At 43.3% G+C, this 17,108-nt stretch overlaps 1 protein-coding gene across 1 annotated transcript in view; it reads left to right on the top strand.

Moving 5' to 3' along the window:
* ARHGAP31 (Rho GTPase activating protein 31) overlaps nucleotides 1-17,108 on the top strand; it is a 122,243-nt gene that overhangs the window by 84,238 nt on the left and 20,897 nt on the right. The window contains exons 7-8 of the mRNA XM_065943460.1: nucleotides 2,035-2,233; nucleotides 8,863-8,987. Of these exons, the coding sequence (XP_065799532.1) occupies nucleotides 2,035-2,233; nucleotides 8,863-8,987 (324 nt within the window). The remainder of the gene's footprint in view (nucleotides 1-2,034; nucleotides 2,234-8,862; nucleotides 8,988-17,108) is intronic.

A 17,108-nucleotide genomic window follows, 5' to 3' on the forward strand; every position in this document is an offset into this window, starting at 1 on the left:
CCAGTCATCTGCTTCCTGTTTCTATGGATTTTGCTTCTTTTGCACATTTCATATAAGTGGAATCATACAATATATGGCTTTTAATGACCTACTTCTTTCACTTAGCACATGTTTGCATAGATCAGCATTTCATTTTTTTAATAGCTGAATGATAGTCTATTGTATGGATATACCATATTTTATGTATCCACTTATCAGTTGATGGACATTTGGGTTGTTTCTGCATTTTGGTTATTATGATGCTGCTGTGAACAATCATGTACAAGTTTTTGTGTGAACGTATGTTTTTAATTGTCTTGACCATATACCTAGGAATGGCTGACATTTCTTTTATCTTTATTTTAACTTGCACTTTGTGCTAAGTTGCTTCAGTCTTGTCTGACTGTTTGTGACCCCATGGACTGTAGTCTGCCAGGCTCCCCTGTCCATGGGATCCTCCAGGCAAGAATACCCGGGTGGGCAGCCATTTCCTTCTCCAGGGGATCTTCCCGATGCAGGGATTGAACCCACAACTCTTATGTCTCCAGTGGATTCTTTACTGCTAGCGCCACCTGGGAATGAGAAATAGTATGCTTTCATTCGTTCATCCTTTTGAATCAACCAGTAATTCACTGGGGACTTATTGTATGCCAGGAACTATGGCGGACCCTCCACATATATCATCTCTTTGTCTTAGCACAACAACCATCCTAAAGTTATCAACCTTATTTTATACATGAAGAACCAGAGAACCAGAAAAGCTTAGCAACTTATAGGACTGAACATGGAACCTAAATCTTCCAGCCTGTGATTTTTCCTTACCCAGTGATGCCTCTGGGAGGAAAAAAAAAAATAGGAAAACAAATAAATAAACCATTGTAGAGAATTATTGACTTTGGGAAATGTTCTTCTTGACAGCAAATTCCACCCATGACTGTTAGTGTTAAGGGTGTTCCTAATTCCAACCTGGAAATACCATAAAGTGCCTTTTTATGACTGTTGCCTTAATCAGTTTTTGTCCCACATATTGAAATTTAGTTTCCTCTGAACCTTTAACTCTTGACAGCCTCCGATATTATTATTATTATTATTATGCCTCCATATTATTCAGTGCATTCCACTTAAATTATGAATTCTTATTGACTTTGGTACCATACTTAACATTTACACAAAATGGAATAAGTCATTTGTTGTCATTGTTCAGTCACTAAATCGTTCATATCCAACTCTTTGTGACCCCATGGACTGCATGCCAGGCTCCCCTGTCCTTCACTATCTCCCAGAGTTTGCTTAAATTCATGTCCATTGAGTCAGTGATACTATTTAACTATCTCATCCTCTGCTGCCCCCTTCTCTTCCTGCCCTCAATCTTTCCCAGCATCAGGGTCTTTTCCAGTGAGTCAGCTCTTCGCATCAGGTGGCCAAAGTATTAGAGCTTCAGCTTCAACATCAGTCCTTCCAATGAATATTCAGGGCTGAATATTCAGGGCTGATTTCCTTTAGGATTGGCTGGTTTGATCTCCTTGCAGTCCAAGGGACTCTCAAGAGTTTCCTCTAGCACCACAGTTCGAAAGCATTCTTCAGCCCTTAGCCTTATTCATGATCCAGCTCTCACATCTGTATATGCCTACAGCTGCAGAGAGAAGGTGGTCGTCTCCTCCCCACCCTAGCTAAGTGAGACCACCTCTGTGGCTGAACACACATTCTCACCTGACCGAAGGACTAGGCAGTACCCAGGGGCAAATACCCTCAGCTGTTACTCTGGCCCATAGTAAGTGTTCAGTATGTTGTTGTGTGAATGAACAGTCCGTCTCTGAAAAGTACAGGAATGCAGGTTACCTTCTGAAGCCTCTGTGTGCCCTCTGGCTGGGCTGGCCAGGATTGCTATTTACATTCCTATGTGTAGTCTTTGCCACAGACCCCACCATGCCCAAGAGAAGCCCCTGCTAGGAGGTTAGGAATGGGGGAGCTGTGGCTGCGGGCATCTGGCTAGAACTGGTGACCAGGTCCACTCCCAGAAGGTCTATGAGCTCTTCTCTTCTCTTCTCTTTCCAGAAAACCGGCCGATCATGAAGAGCCTGACCCTGCCCGCCCTCTCCCTGCCCATGAAGTTGGTGAGTCTGGAGGAAGCTCAGGCCCGGAGCCTGGCTACTAATCATCCTGCCAGGAAGGAAAGAAGAGAGAATAGCCTGCCTGAGATTGTCCCCCCCATGGGCACCCTCTTCCACACTGTCCTTGAGTTACCAGACAACAAGTAAGTGGCCTCCTTTCAAACTCTGGGAGATGTTTGGGTGGCGGGGGACAGAGGAGGAAGCGGTAGAGTCTCAGGGCTATAATGGCAGCATGGGCTGGGGTTGTGGTCTAGTTTGGGGGGTAAGGAAGCCTTCCAGAAGAGATGGGAGCTGATGCCACGACATCCACCAGTGACTGGTGCATTCCCTCACTGCCCCAAAGTCTTTGAGACCTTGATCTCCCACCAGAGATCCCTAGTACTGTGGTGGGGATATGGCTCATAGGTGTCAAGAATCATAACTAAAATCACTTATTTCCTAGCTTAGACAAAATATCCTTGATGTTTTCAAAAGGAAGGTTGCTAAATGGAAAAATTTGGCTGCCTCCTCCCACCCTTCACCTTCCCGGCACATCATAAAAGGCGTGGAGGTGGACGGAGGACAAGTTGACAAAGCACCACTCTGGACTGAAAACTCTGAGCACACGGCACTTGAGGACGTGCATCCTGGCTTCTGTTCCTCCTTTTTTACCTATCAGAGCCCCTTCCCTCCAAAAACAAAACACACACGATTTTCACTCATTCTTTCCTCACTTCTCCTTTTCATTGCTTCTGTTGTAACCCTGGTCTCCACACATTCCTCAGTTATGGAAGCAGGAGTCCTAAAGTCTAGGGAGACAGTAAGTGGAGGAGCCGAAAGGCAATCTTTCCCTTGAAGAGTATCGTCCTTGCTGTTTGCTCAGTGAGAGGAGGTGTAAAAGCAGACCCCTCAGACCTCTTGCCAGTATCCTGCACATGACGGCACGGCTGTTTCCCTCTGGGGAGGGAGAGCGTGCTGGGTGCCTGGGAAGGGTGACAGGATCTCAGCAGGAAACCCTCCATTCCCTGGAGGGCACGGATGGCACTGCCCCTCCCCCAAATCCCTGGAGGATGAGACTTTCATCCAGGGATCAGGAAGAAGGATACCTCTGAAAGACAATCGAGTATACCTACTCTGCACTGTCAACCACACCTGGGGTGCACCATACCTCAAGGTATAGGCGATACTGTAAAGTCTACCCCAAGGCCAAGTTGTCAACATTAGGCTAGATCCGAGAGAAACCACGAAGCACTGCAGGTCTATCTCGGATGGTAGAAGCATGTGTTCTACGAGACCCTGTGGAGAAGAGGTCCTCTGTGGAGCCTACAGGTTGCAGGGTTTCATCCCAGGACTTTATGAAATATAATGGCTAGGCCAGCCAGAGCCCGGCAAGGCCTCTGTGGTGACCTCTGGTGGCACCAGGTTTCCTGGGCCCCATCTGAGTTCAGTTCAGTTCAATCGCTCAGTTGTGTCTGACCCTTTGTGACCCCATGGACTGCAGCACGCCAGGCCTCCCTGTCCATCACCAATACCCAGAATTTACTCAAACTCATGTCCATTGAGTAGTCAGTGATGCCATCCAACCGTCTCATCCTCTGTCGTTCCCTTCTCTTCCTACCTTCAATGTTTCCCAGCATCAGGATCTTTTCCAATGAGTCAGTTCTTCACATTAGTTGGCCAAAGTATTGGAGTTTCAGATTCAGCATCAGTCCTTCCAATGAAAATTCAGGACTGACTTCCTTTGGGATGGACTGGTTGGATCTCCTTGCTGTCCAAGGGACTCTCAAGAGTCTTCTCCAACACCACGGTTCAAAAGCATCAATTCTTTGGTGCTCAGCTTTCTTTATAGTCCAACTCTCACATCTATACATGACTACTGGAAAAACCATAGCTTTGACTAGATGGACTTTTGTTGGCAAAGTAATACCTCTGCTTTTAATGCAGACATTAAATGGATCACAACTGTGGAAAATTCTTCAAGAGATGGGAAAAACAGACCACCTGACCTACCTCCTGGGAAATCTGTACACAGGTCAGGAAGCAACAGCTAGAGCCAAACATGGGAAAACAGACTGGTTCCAAATCAGGAAAGGGGTATGTCAAGGCTGTACTTCGTGTGACAAAGTAATACCTCTGCTTTTAATATAGACAGCTCTTTAATATGCTGTCTAGGTTGGTCATAACTTTTCTCCCAAAGAGCAAGCATCTTTTAATTTCATGGCTCCAGTCACCATCATGCAGTGATTTTGGAGTCCAAGAAAATAAAGTCTGTCACTGTTTCCATTGTTTCCCTGTCTATTTGCCATGAAGTGATGAGACCAGATGCCGTGATCTTAGTTTTCTGGATGTTGAATTTTAAGCCAACTTCTTCACTGTTCTCGTTCACTTTCATCAAGAGGCTCTTTAGTTCTTTGCTTTCTTCCATAAAGGTGGTGTCATCTGCACATCTGAGGTGATTGGTATTTCTCCCAGCAATCTTGATTCCAGCTTGTGCTTCATCCAGCCCAGCTTTTCTCATGATGTACTCTGCATATAAGTTAAATAACCAGGGTGAAAATATACAGCCTTGACATACCCCTTTCCTGATTTGGAACCAGTCTGTTGTCCCATGTTTGGTTGTAGCTGTTGCTTCCTGATATGTGTACAGATTTCCCAGGAGGTAGGTCAGGTGGTCTGTTTTTCCCATCTCTTGAAGAATTTTCCACAGTTGTGATCCACACAGTCAAAGGCTTTGGCATAGTCAATAAAGCAGAAGTAGACGTTTCTGGAACTCTCTTGCATTTTCGATGATCCAGTGGATGTTGGCAATTTGATCTTTGGTTCCTCTGCCTTTTCTAAAACCAGCTTGAACATCTGGAAGTTCACAGTTCACATGCTGTTGAAGCCTGGCTTGGAGAATTTTGTATATTACTTTGCTAGTGTGTGAGATGAGTGCAATTGTGTGGTAGTTTGAGCATTCCTTGGCATTGCCTTTCTTTGGGACTGGAATGAAAACTCACCTTTTCCAGTCCTGTGGCCACTGCTGAGTTTTCCAAATTTGCTGGCATATTGAGTGCAGCACTTTCACAGCATCATCTTTTAGGATTTGAAATAGCTCAAGTGGAATTCCATAACCTCCACTGGCTTTGTTCATAGTGATGCTTCCTAAGGCCCACTTGCTTTCACATTCCAAGATGTCTGGCTCTAGGTGAGGCATCACACCGTCATGATTATCTGGGTTATGAAGATCTTTTTTTGTATAGTTCTTCTGTGTGTTCTTGCCATCTCTTCTTAATATCTTCTACTTCTCTTAGGTCCATACCATTTCTGTCCTTTATTGTGCCCATCTTTGCATGAAATGTTTCCTTGGTGTCTCTAATTTTCTTGAAGAGATCCCTAGGCTTTCCCTTCCTATTGTTTTCCTCTATTTCTTTGCATTGATCACTGAAGAAGGCTTTCTTATCTCTCCTTCCTATTCTTTGGAACTCTGCATTCAAATGGGTATATCTTTCCTTTTCTCCTTTGTCTTTTGCTTCTCTTCTTTTCACAGCTATTTGTAAGGCCTCCTGAGACAACCATTATGCCTTTTTACATTTCTTTTTCTTGGGGATGGTCTTCATCCCTGCCTTCTGAACAATGTCACGAACCTCCGTCCATAATTCTTCAGGCATTCTGTCTTATTGCCAGATTCAGACTTAAATTGAATAAAGTGGGGAAAACCACTAGACCATTCAGCTATGACCTAAATCAAATCCCTTATGACCTAAATCAAATCCTTACAGTGGAAGTGAGAAATAGATTTAAGGGACTAGATCTGATAGACAGAGTGCCTGATGAACTGTGGACGGAGGTTCTTGACATTGTACAGGAAACAGAAATAAAGACCATCCCCAAGAAAAAGAAATGCAAAAAAGCAAAATGGCTGTCTGAGGAGGTCTTACAAATAGCTGTGAAAAGAAGAGAAGCAAAAAGCAAAGGAGAAAAGGAAAGATATACCCATTTGAATGCAGAGTTCCAAGGAAGAGGAAGGAGAGATAAGAAAGCCTTCCTCAGTGATCAATGCAAAGAAATAGAGGAAAACAATAGGATGGGAAAAACTAGAGTTCTCTTCAAGAAAATTAGAGATTCCAAGGGAAATTTTCATGCAAACATGGGCACAATAAAGGACATAAATGATACCGACCTGACAGAAGCAGAAAATATTAAGAAGAGGTGGCAAGAATACACAGAAGAACTGTACAAAAAGATCTTCACAACCCAGATAATCACGATGGTGTGATCACTCACACTCACCTAGAGCCAGACATCCTGGAATGTCAAGGCAAGTGGGCCTTAGGAAGCATCACTACAAACAAAGCTAGTGGAGCTGATGGAATTCCAGTTGAGCTATTTCAAATCCTAAATGATGATGCTGTGAAAGGCTGCACTCAATATGCCAGCAAATTTGGAAAACTCAGCAGTGGCCACAGGACAGGAAAAGGTGAGTTTTCATTCCAATCCCAAAGAAAGGTAATGCCAAAGAATGTTCAAACTACTGCACAATTGCACTCATCTCACACACTAGTAAAGTAATGCTCAAAATTCTCCAAGCCAGGCTTCAGCAATACATGAACCGAGAACTTCCAGATGTTCAAGCTGGTTTTAGAAAAGGCAGAGGAATCAGAGATCAAATTGCCAGCATCCAGTGGATCATCAAAAAAGCAGGAGAGTTCCAGAAAACCATCTATTACTGCCTTATTGACTATGCCAAAGCCTTTGACTGTGTGGATCACAATAAACTGTGGAAAATTCTGAAAGAGATGGGAATACCAGACCACCTGACCGCCTCTTGAGTAACCTGTATGCAGGTCAGGAAGCAACATTTAGAACTAGACATTGAACAACAGACTGGTTCCAAATAGGAAAAGGAGTATGTCAAGGCTGTGTATTGTCACCCTGCTTATTTAACTTATATGCAGAGTACATCATGAGAAAAGCTGGGCTGGATGAAGCACAAGCTAGAATCAAGGTTGCTGGGAGAAATATCAATAACCTCAGATATGCAGATGACACCACCCTTAAGGCAGAAGGTGAAGGAGAACTAAAGAGCCTCTTGATGAAAGTGAAAGAGCAGAGTGAAAAATTTGGCTTAAAGCTCAGCATTCTGAAAACTAATATCATGGCATCCGGACCCATCACTTCATGGCAAATAGATGAGGAAACAGTGGAAACAGTGGCTGACTTTATTTTGGGGGACTCCAAAATCACTGCATGATAGTGACTTCAGCCATGAAATTAAAAGACACTTGCTCCTTGGGAGAAAAGTTATGACCAACCTAGACAGCATATTAAAAAGCAGAGACATTACTTTGTCAAGAAAAGTCCATGTAGTCTAGGCTATGGTTTTTCCAGTGGTCATGTATGGATGTGAGAGTTGGAGTATAAAGAAAGCTGAACACTGAAGAATTGATGCTTTTGAGCTGTGGTGTTGGAGAAGACTCTTGAGAGTCCCTTGGCCACAAAGAGATCCAACCAGTCCATCCTAAAGGAGATAAGTCCTGGATGTTCATTGGAAGGACTGATGCTGAAGCTGAAACTCCAATACTTTGGTCACCTGATGCAAAGAACTGACTCATTTGAAAAGACCCTGTTGCTGGGAATGATTGAGGGCAGGCGGAGAAGGGGATGACAGAGGATGAGATGGTTGGATGGTATCAACGACTCAATGGACATGGGTTTGAGTGGACTCCAGGAGTTGGTGATGGACAGGGAGGCCTGATGTGCTGTGGTTCATAGGGTAGCAAAGAGTCAGACACGACTGAGCAGCTGAACTGAACTGAACTGCCTATCAAACCTTATCCCTCTAATCTATTTCTCACTTCCACTGTATAATCATAAGGGATTTGCTTTAGGTCATACCTGAATGGTCTAGTGGTTTTCCCCATTTTCTTCAATTTAAGTCTAGCACTCAACTATCCCTGCTTCATCAGGGAAATGAGAGACAAAGCCAGAGACACAGTGACCACCCTCTGCATTTCTCTGCAGTGACCACTGACCACATCCAGCAGTCTGCAACTCTCCCAGGCCAGGCTCTCTTTCAAGTTGCTTTCTCATCCACCCCCTGTCCAGCCCACTGAAGTCTTCCCTAACCTTTTCCTCACCTGTGTATGTCCCAGAAGTGTGGCTGCAGTGCAGGGAGCATAAAAGGACTGAGGTCTCTGGTCTTTAGTGTTTACTCCTGTAAGAAATAGATATCTTTGAAAACCCAGGAGGAAAGTGCTCATCAGAATTTCTACCAGAATTCCCAGAACTGTGGTTGCTTGTGACCTCTGAGTCTCCCACCGACCCCTGCCTCTGTTTGCCCCCAACCCCTGCTTTTAATGGGCTGCCCTCGTGGCTCAAATGGTAAAGAATCTGCCTTCAATGTGGGAGACCTGGGTTCAGTCCCTGGGTCAGGAAGATCCCCTGGAGGAGGAAATGGCAACCCACTCCAGTATCTGGCCTGGAGAATTCCCTGGAGTGAGGAGCCTGGTGGGCTACAGTCCGTGGGGTCACTAAGAGTCAAATACAATTAAGCCACTTTCTCTTTCCTGCTTTTAATAGCACATCTGAAAAATGTGGTCCTTCACTCTGACTCATGAAAACCTGGCTTGGTCATCAAGGGCATCCTTGGACAGGGTGAGAGTCAGGCTTAACTTGGATTTTTTAGAAGAATTTCTTACCATGTCAGAGTCATTCATAGCGAAGAACATATTTGGGATATTCCTTCTATAGTTCAGAGTCCCATTGAAATGGCTAGTTATCCAACTTACACCCTGTGACTTGGCTCTTTTAGAAGAAAGCTCTCCAGTAAATCCAAGAAGTGGAAATCAATATTTAACCTGGGACGTTCTGGATCAGACTCCAAATCAAAGCTGAGTAGAAACGGGAGTGTATTTGTGAGAGGACAGAGGCTCTCAGGTAAGAATCAACAACGTTTATGTTTATAAGAGAAATATGGATATATATGTTTCTGTTTCTTAAGTCTTTGGTTTGATTAGGTCAGGCTCGCTAATCCTAGAAGAGAAACTTATAAATTAACTGAAGAGCCGTTTTTGGTTTTTACTAAGTTTCTTTGTTTATTTTGGCTGCACTGGGTCTTCTTTGCCCCAGGGCTTTTCTCTGTTGCAGTGAGCAGGTGCTGCTCTTCGCTGCGGTGCGCTGGCTTTTCATTGCAGTGGCTGCTCTTGTTGCGGAGCTCGAGCTTTAGGTGTGCGGGCTTCAGGAGTCGTGGCACGTGGGCTTTGGAGCACAAGCTCAGTAGTTGTGGCGCATGGGCCTCGGTGCTCTGAGGCATGTCGGCTCTTCCCAGAGCAGGGATGGAACCCATGTCCCCTGCCTTGACAGTGGATTCCCAACCACTGGACCACCTTGGAAGTCCTTCTTTTTAAAAAATAACTTTGGATTTACAAAAAGTTTTCAAAAATAGTACACGGAGAATCCATATACCCTTCATGCAGCTTCCCCCAAAGCTAATGTATTAAATAACTGTAATACAGTGATCAAAACCATAATGTTACTATCAATGTAATACTATTAAATAATTTACAGATGTTATTTGTATTTGGCCCTTTGTCCTACTAATGTCCAGGCCCCACGGGGCCAGGATCTAGTCCAGGAACCCACATTGCGTTTAGATGTCATGCCTCCTTAATCTTCCAACCTAGGCAGCTCCTCCGTCTTTCTGAGTTTGACACTTTGGAAGAGTTTTGGCCATTTATTTTGTAGAATATAGCTCAGTTTGGGATTGTCTGATGTTTTCTCATGGGTAGATTGGGGTTACAAGTGCTGTGCCTGTCACAGTGCATCATATCAGAGAGTGCAGGAGGTCAGTGTTTTATTGTTGGTGATGTCAACTTTGATCACTTGGTTAGAGTGCTGTCTACAAGGTTTGTTCCTGTGAAGGTACTATTTTTTTCCTTTGCAATTAATAAGTGTCTTGTGGGAGATACTTTCAGACCATGCAAATATCCTTTTCCTCATACTTTCATCCATGAGTTTTAATATCCTTCAGTGGTTCTTGCCTATAACAGTTATAAGTATGGTATTTACCATATGGTAATCTTCCATTTCCATCATTCTTTCTATATTTATTGATGAACTTTACTGTAAGGAAGATCTGACATTTAAATAAGGATGCTGCCCTGTGGGAATTATATCTCAGTAGTAAGTAGAACTGATGCAGGAGGGAACCAAGGGAACCACTATAAAATGGGGAATATAATCAATCAAGCTGAATGTTATATCAGAAAGGGAAGGCCAAAGAAATTTGCCACAGTGGCATTTAGTGTTATAGACTGAAAGCATGATTTTTTAAAAAATGAGAGCAATAGTTATGAAAACAAGTAGTAAAAGGTAAACATACAAATGCAATGAGCAAACCTTGAGTGAATCTTAGTTTGAAAAAATAAAAAGCACTACGGGGCTTCCCAGGTTGTCCAGTGGTTAAGAATCCACCTGCCAATGCAGGGAACATGAGTTCAATCCCTGGTCCAGGAAGATCCCACGTGCTGCAGAGCAACTAAGCCCGTGTGCCACAACTCCTAAAGCCCACGCTCTGGAGCACACGCTCGGCAACCAGGGAAGCCACACAGTGAGAGGCCTCCACACTGCAATGAAGAGTGGCCCCTGCTTGCCAAACTAGAGAAAATCCACAAGCAGCAATGAAGACCCAGTGCAGCCAAAAATCAATTAAAAAAATTTTTTTAAAGGGCTACAAAAGATAATTTTGAGGACAAATAGGCTAGATTTTAGATGATATTAAAAATAGTAAATTTTTATAGTTTGCTGGTGCTTAAGAGACATATGCTAAAGTTAAGTATTTAAAGATGAAGTGTCAAAATACTGAAACTCACTTTTAAATGATTCTGCAAAATATAAGTATGTAGGTAGAGAAATAGATTAGAAATAGATGAAACAAACATGGCAAAATGTGAACCTAGATGGTAGGTTTAGAGGTCTTCAATGGTTCTGAATGTTTGAAATTCTTAACAAAAAGATTTTGGGGGAAAAAAACTAATATCTGTAGAGGAAATTTAGAGAATATCTTTAAGAACCTTCCTCAACGCTGGTTATAAGTGTATGCCAAGGATCATAAAGCATAGATGTTAGAAGTCATCACGTTGTCCTATTGGAGTAATGAGGGATTTCACCAGGTATAGTGGGTATGGTGGTTTAGGCTGTGTGTGTGTGTTCAGTTGTGTCCGACTCCTTGTGACCCCATGGACTGTAGCCCGCCAGGCTCGTCTGTCCATGGAATTTTCCAGGCAAGAATACTGGAGCAAATTGCCATTTCCTACTTCAGGGGGTCTTCCAGAGCCAGGGATTGAACCCACATCTGTGTCTCCTGCTTTGGCAGGTAGATTCTTTACCACTGCACTACCTGGGAAGCTTGGTTTCAGCTGCAAGAAGGGGAAATCCAACTCTATTGGCTTATGCAAGGAGGTAACTTATTGGGACACCCAGATGTAGGGAAAGCTTCAGGGACGATTTAGTCTAATGACTGTGTTTCCATTTCTCCATGTTTTCCTCAGCTATGCCCTCCTATGAGGGTCAGCTTTATCCTCACACTGGCTCCCTTCGCAGCAACAAAGTGGGTATAGTATTAATAGTTCTAGGTTTTACCTTTGACTATCATTATGACCAGAAGGAGAAAGAACATCATTTCTGGTAGCTTGCTTCTTGGTGCAGGGACCCTTCTTTCCCAGAACCTCCGCATTAAGTGTCTGTCACCCTCGCCACCCCCCACCCCACAGTAGTAGCCTTCACTTAGTCACATGGGTCGATCCTTATGGCCAGGATCCTTATGGCTGACCAGCTTAGGACTGGATTCCTGAACCAATCACTGGCATGAGGAATGGCATTACACCCACTGGGTGAGGAATGAGGTATACCCAAGCTGGGCAGGGCTCTGTGAGAAGGGGAAGGGAAATGGATTCTGGATAGGCATCTGTAATATCCATTTTATGGGGGAAAATGTCTTTTACAAAATGGCAAGATAGCCAGGTGAAGAGGACAGGTCGCCATAGGTATGGAAGGCCCGATACAAGTTAGAAGTTAGGATTCTCAAAGGAGAATATAAGGAGTGTACCTGGTAAGAAACTCCTGATCTAATAATAGATTTGCTGAAGCACATCAGCGAGAACTTCAGTTACAGAATTAGTGCCACAATGTAAGAGGTTCACCAGTACCAAAAAGTTAAAAGAACAAAACAATTGAATAAAAATAGAATAAATGATTTGCTTTGATCTTGACTTAGGAAGAGTTCCACCCCCATGTGGTTTTCAAAAGGAAGAAGCTCCAGGTGCTGGATCAAACAGTGGTAAATTCATAGAATGTACAGGATGTCCCTGGCTGGTTTCTCAGCTCGGCTGCACCTCAGAATCACCCACAGGATGTGGTTCACACCCACAGCAGCTCTGTATCAGGAGGACTGTGATAAAGTCAGAGTATTGGTAACTTTTTACAAGCTCCCCAGGAGATTCTGATATGCAGCCAGAGTTGAAAACCACTGCTACCTCATGAACAAGCTAGCCAGAAATAGTTCGTCAAACTGACTGGCTTTTGATGGGGTGCAGAGGTGAAATTAAAGAACCATCAGTGTCAATATAAGTAGCTCTCTGTGACCTTGACTATTGCTTGAGTGGCCATGTTTCACCAGAAGAGTGTTGTTGAAACCCTAAAATTAAAAACTGGGTGGGGGGTGGACAGGGGGTGGTCATAGCTTGATAATAGCCTGTAATAGCTTGATTATTTGTTGAAATATACTTGTGAAAAAAGGAAATCAGTGGATTAACATATTTAAATAATTTTTTAAATCTTTTTTTTTAAGTTTCATAATTAAGAACATTTTAAAAGTTCATTCACTATGTTTATAGTACTGGAGTTTTTTGTGGGGGTTGCAGGTGAAGGGATGTTTAACCGTGTTTAGAAAATGGAACAGAAATAGGAGATACTAAAGAGAAATACTGCATAGGAACCTGGAATGTTAGGTCCATGAACCAAGGTAAATTAGAAGTGGTCAAACAGGAGATGGCAAGAGTGAACTAAAATGGACTGGAATGAGTGAATTTAATTCAGATGATCATTATATCTACTACTGTGGGCAAGAATCCCTTAGAAGAAATGGAGTAGCCCTCATAGTCAACAGAAGAACCCGAAATGCAGTTACCTGGGTGCAATCTCAAAAACGACAGAATGATCTCTGTTTGTTTCGAGGGCAAACCATTCAATATCACAGTAATCTAAGTCTATGCCCCAACCAGTAATGCTGAAGTTCAACAGTTCTATGAAAACCTACAAGACCTTCTAGAACTAACACCCCAAAAAGATGTCCTTTTCATCAGAGGGGACTGGAATGCAAAAGTAGGAAGTCACGAGATAACCTGGAGTAACAGGCAACTTTGGCCTTGGAGTACAAAATGAAGCAGGGAAAAGGCTAACAGAGTTTTGCCTAGAGAACGCACTGGTCATAGCAAACACCCTCTTCCAACAACACAAGAGAAGACTCTACACATGGGCATCACCAGATGGTCAATACCAAAATCAGATTGATGATATTCTTTGCACCCAAAGATGGAGAAGTTCTATACAGTCAGTGAAAAGATCAGGAGCTGATTGTGGCTCAGATCATGAACTCCTTACTGTAAAATTCAGACTTAAATTGAAGAAAGTAGGGAAAACCACTACACCATTCAGGTATGACCTACATACAGCAAATCCCTTACGTTTATACAGTGGAAGTGACAAATAGATTCAAGGGATTAGATCTGATAGAGTGCCTGAAGAATTATGGACAGAAGTTCATGACATTATACAGGAGACAGGGATCAAGACCATCTCCAAGGAAAAGAAATGCAAAAAGGCAAAATGGTTGTCTGATGAGGTCTACAAATAGCTGAGAAAAGAAGAGAAACTAAAGGCAAAGGAGAAAAGGAAAGATATACCCATTTGAATGCAGAGTTCCAAAGAATAGGAAGGAGAGATAAGAAAGCCTTACTCAGTGATCAATGCAAAGAAATAGAGGAAAATAATAGAATGAAAAAGACTAGAGTTCTCTTCAAGAAAATTAGAGATTCCAAGGGAAATTTTCATGCAAAGATGGGCATAATAAAGGACAGAAATGGTATGGGCCTAACAGAAGCAGAAAATATTAAGAAGAGGTGGCAAGACTACACAGAACTATACAAAAAGATCATCATGACCCAAATAACCATGATGGTGTAATCACTCATCTAGAGCCAGACATCCTGGAATGTGAAGTCAAGTGGGCCTTAGGAACATCACTATGAACAAAGCTAGTAGAAGTGATGGAATTCCAGTTGAGCTATTTCAAATCCTAAAAGATGATGCTGTTAAAGTGCTGCACTCAATATGCCAGCAAATTTGGAAAACTCAGCAGTGGCCACAGGGGTGGAAAAGGTCAGTTTTCACTCCAATCCCAAAGAAGGGCAATGCCAAAGAACGTTCAAACTACCACACAATTGCACTCATCTCACACACTAGCAAAGTAATACATAAAATTCTCCAAGTCAGGCTTCAACAGTATGTGAACAGTGAACTTCCAGATGTTCAAGCTGGATTTAGAAAAGGCAGAGGAACCAGAGATCAAACTGCCCACATGCTTTGGATCATAGAAAAAGCAAGAGAGTTCCATGTACTTCTGCTTTATTGACTATGCCAAAGTCTTTGACTATGTGGATCACAACACACTGTGAAAAATTCTTAAAGAGATGGGAATACCAGACCACCTGACCTGCCTCCTGAGAAATCTGTATGCAGGTCAAGAAGCAACAGTAAGAACTGGACATGGAACAACAGACTGGTTCCAAATTGGGAAAGGAGTATGTCAAGGCTGTATATTGTCATCCTACTTATTTAACTTATATGCAGAGTACATTATGCGAAATGCCGGGCTGAATGAAGCACAAGCTGAAATCAAGATTGCCGGGAGAAATAGCAATAACCTCAGATATCCAGATGACACCACCCTATGGCAGAAACTGAGGAGGAACTAGAGAGTCTCTTGATGAAAGTGAAAGAGGAGAGTGAAAAATCTGGCTTAAAACTCAACATTCAAAAAACGAAGATCATGGCATCTGGTCCCATCACTTCATGGCAAATAGATGGGGAAACAGTGGAAACAGTGGAAACAGTGACAGACTTTATTTTCTTGGGCTCCAAAATCACTGCAGACGGTAACTGCAGCCATGAAATTAAAAGACAGTTGCTCCTTGGAAGAAAAGCTATGACCAACCTAGACAGCATATTTAAAAGCAGAGACATTACTTTGCCAACAAAGGTCTGTCTAGTCAAAGCTATGGTTTTTCCAGTAGTCATGTATGGATGTGAGAGCCGGACTATAAAGAAAGCTGAGCACTGAAGAATTGATGCTTTTGAACTGTGGTGTTAAAGATGACTCTTTGAGAGTCCCTTGGAGTGAAAGGAGATCCAACCAGTCCATCCTAAAGGAAATCAGTCCTGAATATTCATTGGAACGACTGATGCTGAAGCTGAAACTCCAATACTTTGGCTACCTAATGTGAAGAACTGACTCACTGGAAAAGACCCTGATGCTGGGAAAGATTCAAGTCAGGAGGAGAAGGGGATGACAGAGGATGAGATGGTTGGATAGCATCATCAACTCGATGGACATGAGTTTAAGCAAGCTCTGGGAGTTGGTGATGGACAGGGAAGCCTTGCATGGTGCAGTCCATGGGGTAAAAAAGAGTTGGATACAACTGAGCAACTGAATGAGCTGACTGAAAAGGTAAGAAAAACTTGGGTACTGACTGAATGGAGACACATAAAGTCTGGAGTCTCCCAGACACACGTGTACTGGAATTTGTGTCAATATATTATCAAACAGGAAGATTCCAGGGAACTCTCTAAAGTGAACTCCTTTGAGCAGGGAAATAAAGCCACAGAGATAATCTAAGAGAGGGGACTCAAGGACCCAAAGAAAATGGGTGAGTACATTTCCATGAGGCCAAGGTCCCAGGCAGAAAAAATAATCTAAATACAGTTAGCCAGACTTTCCTGGTGGTCCAGTGGTTAAGAATCCACCTGCCAATGAAAGGGGCATGGATTCAATCCCTGGTTTGGGAAGATCCCACTTGCCGCAGAGCAGCTAAGCCCGTGTGCTTACATCCTGTGCTCTTCAACAAGAGAAGCCATGCAATGAGAAGCCTGTACACTGCTTTAAAGACCTAGTGCAGCCAAAAAGAAATAAGTAAACAAAACAAACAAACAAAGCCCTTGCCTGAAAGCCCAGGGGAATTCAGGTCTTTGAATGAATAAATAAATATCTATAGTTAGGCCTTCATATCTGCATATGTGGGATGTGTGGGTAGACAAGGCTGATTGTAGTTCACCATTTATATAAGGATCTTGAGCATCCAGTGGATTATGGTACCTGTGGGGGTCCTGGAACCAATCCCCTGCAAATACTGAGGGACAACTCTATAGTCATAGAGCACAGAGCCCTGAGTGCTTAGTCACTGTCCAGACAAGGAGCCAGGGAATTGTTGGAGACTGTTCACTTCTGTGTCCACCAGGGCCACAGGGAGCTTCATGGTCAGACAGAGGGTCCCAAGGGAAAGCTGAACACTGATGGCCCTGCAACTAGAACTGTTGTCCATCCTCTCTGACACTCAGGGTCACCAGGAAAAATTTTGTCTCCGAATCCGTGAATGGAGATCTCCTGAGGGTCTCGTGGTTAGGATTCAGCACTTTCACTGCCGTGGCTGGGGTTCAATCGCTGGTCAGGGAACTGAGATCCCGCAAGCTGCATGTGTGCTGTGCTTAATCACTCAGTCGTGTCTGACTGTTTGAGACCCCATGGACTGTAGCCCGCCAGGCTCTGTCCATGGGATTCTCCAGACAAGAATACTAGAGTGGGTTGCCATGCCCTCCTCCAGGGGATCTTCCCAACCCAGAGATCGAACTCCAGTCTCCCACATCGCAGGCGTATTCTTTACCAGCTGAGCTACCAGGGAAGCTACCATGCAAACTGTATAGTGTAGCCAAAAGAAAAAACGAATA

This window comes from Muntiacus reevesi, chromosome 8 (assembly GCF_963930625.1).
Source record: "Muntiacus reevesi chromosome 8, mMunRee1.1, whole genome shotgun sequence".
In the NCBI taxonomy this organism is placed as follows: domain Eukaryota; kingdom Metazoa; phylum Chordata; class Mammalia; order Artiodactyla; family Cervidae; genus Muntiacus; species Muntiacus reevesi.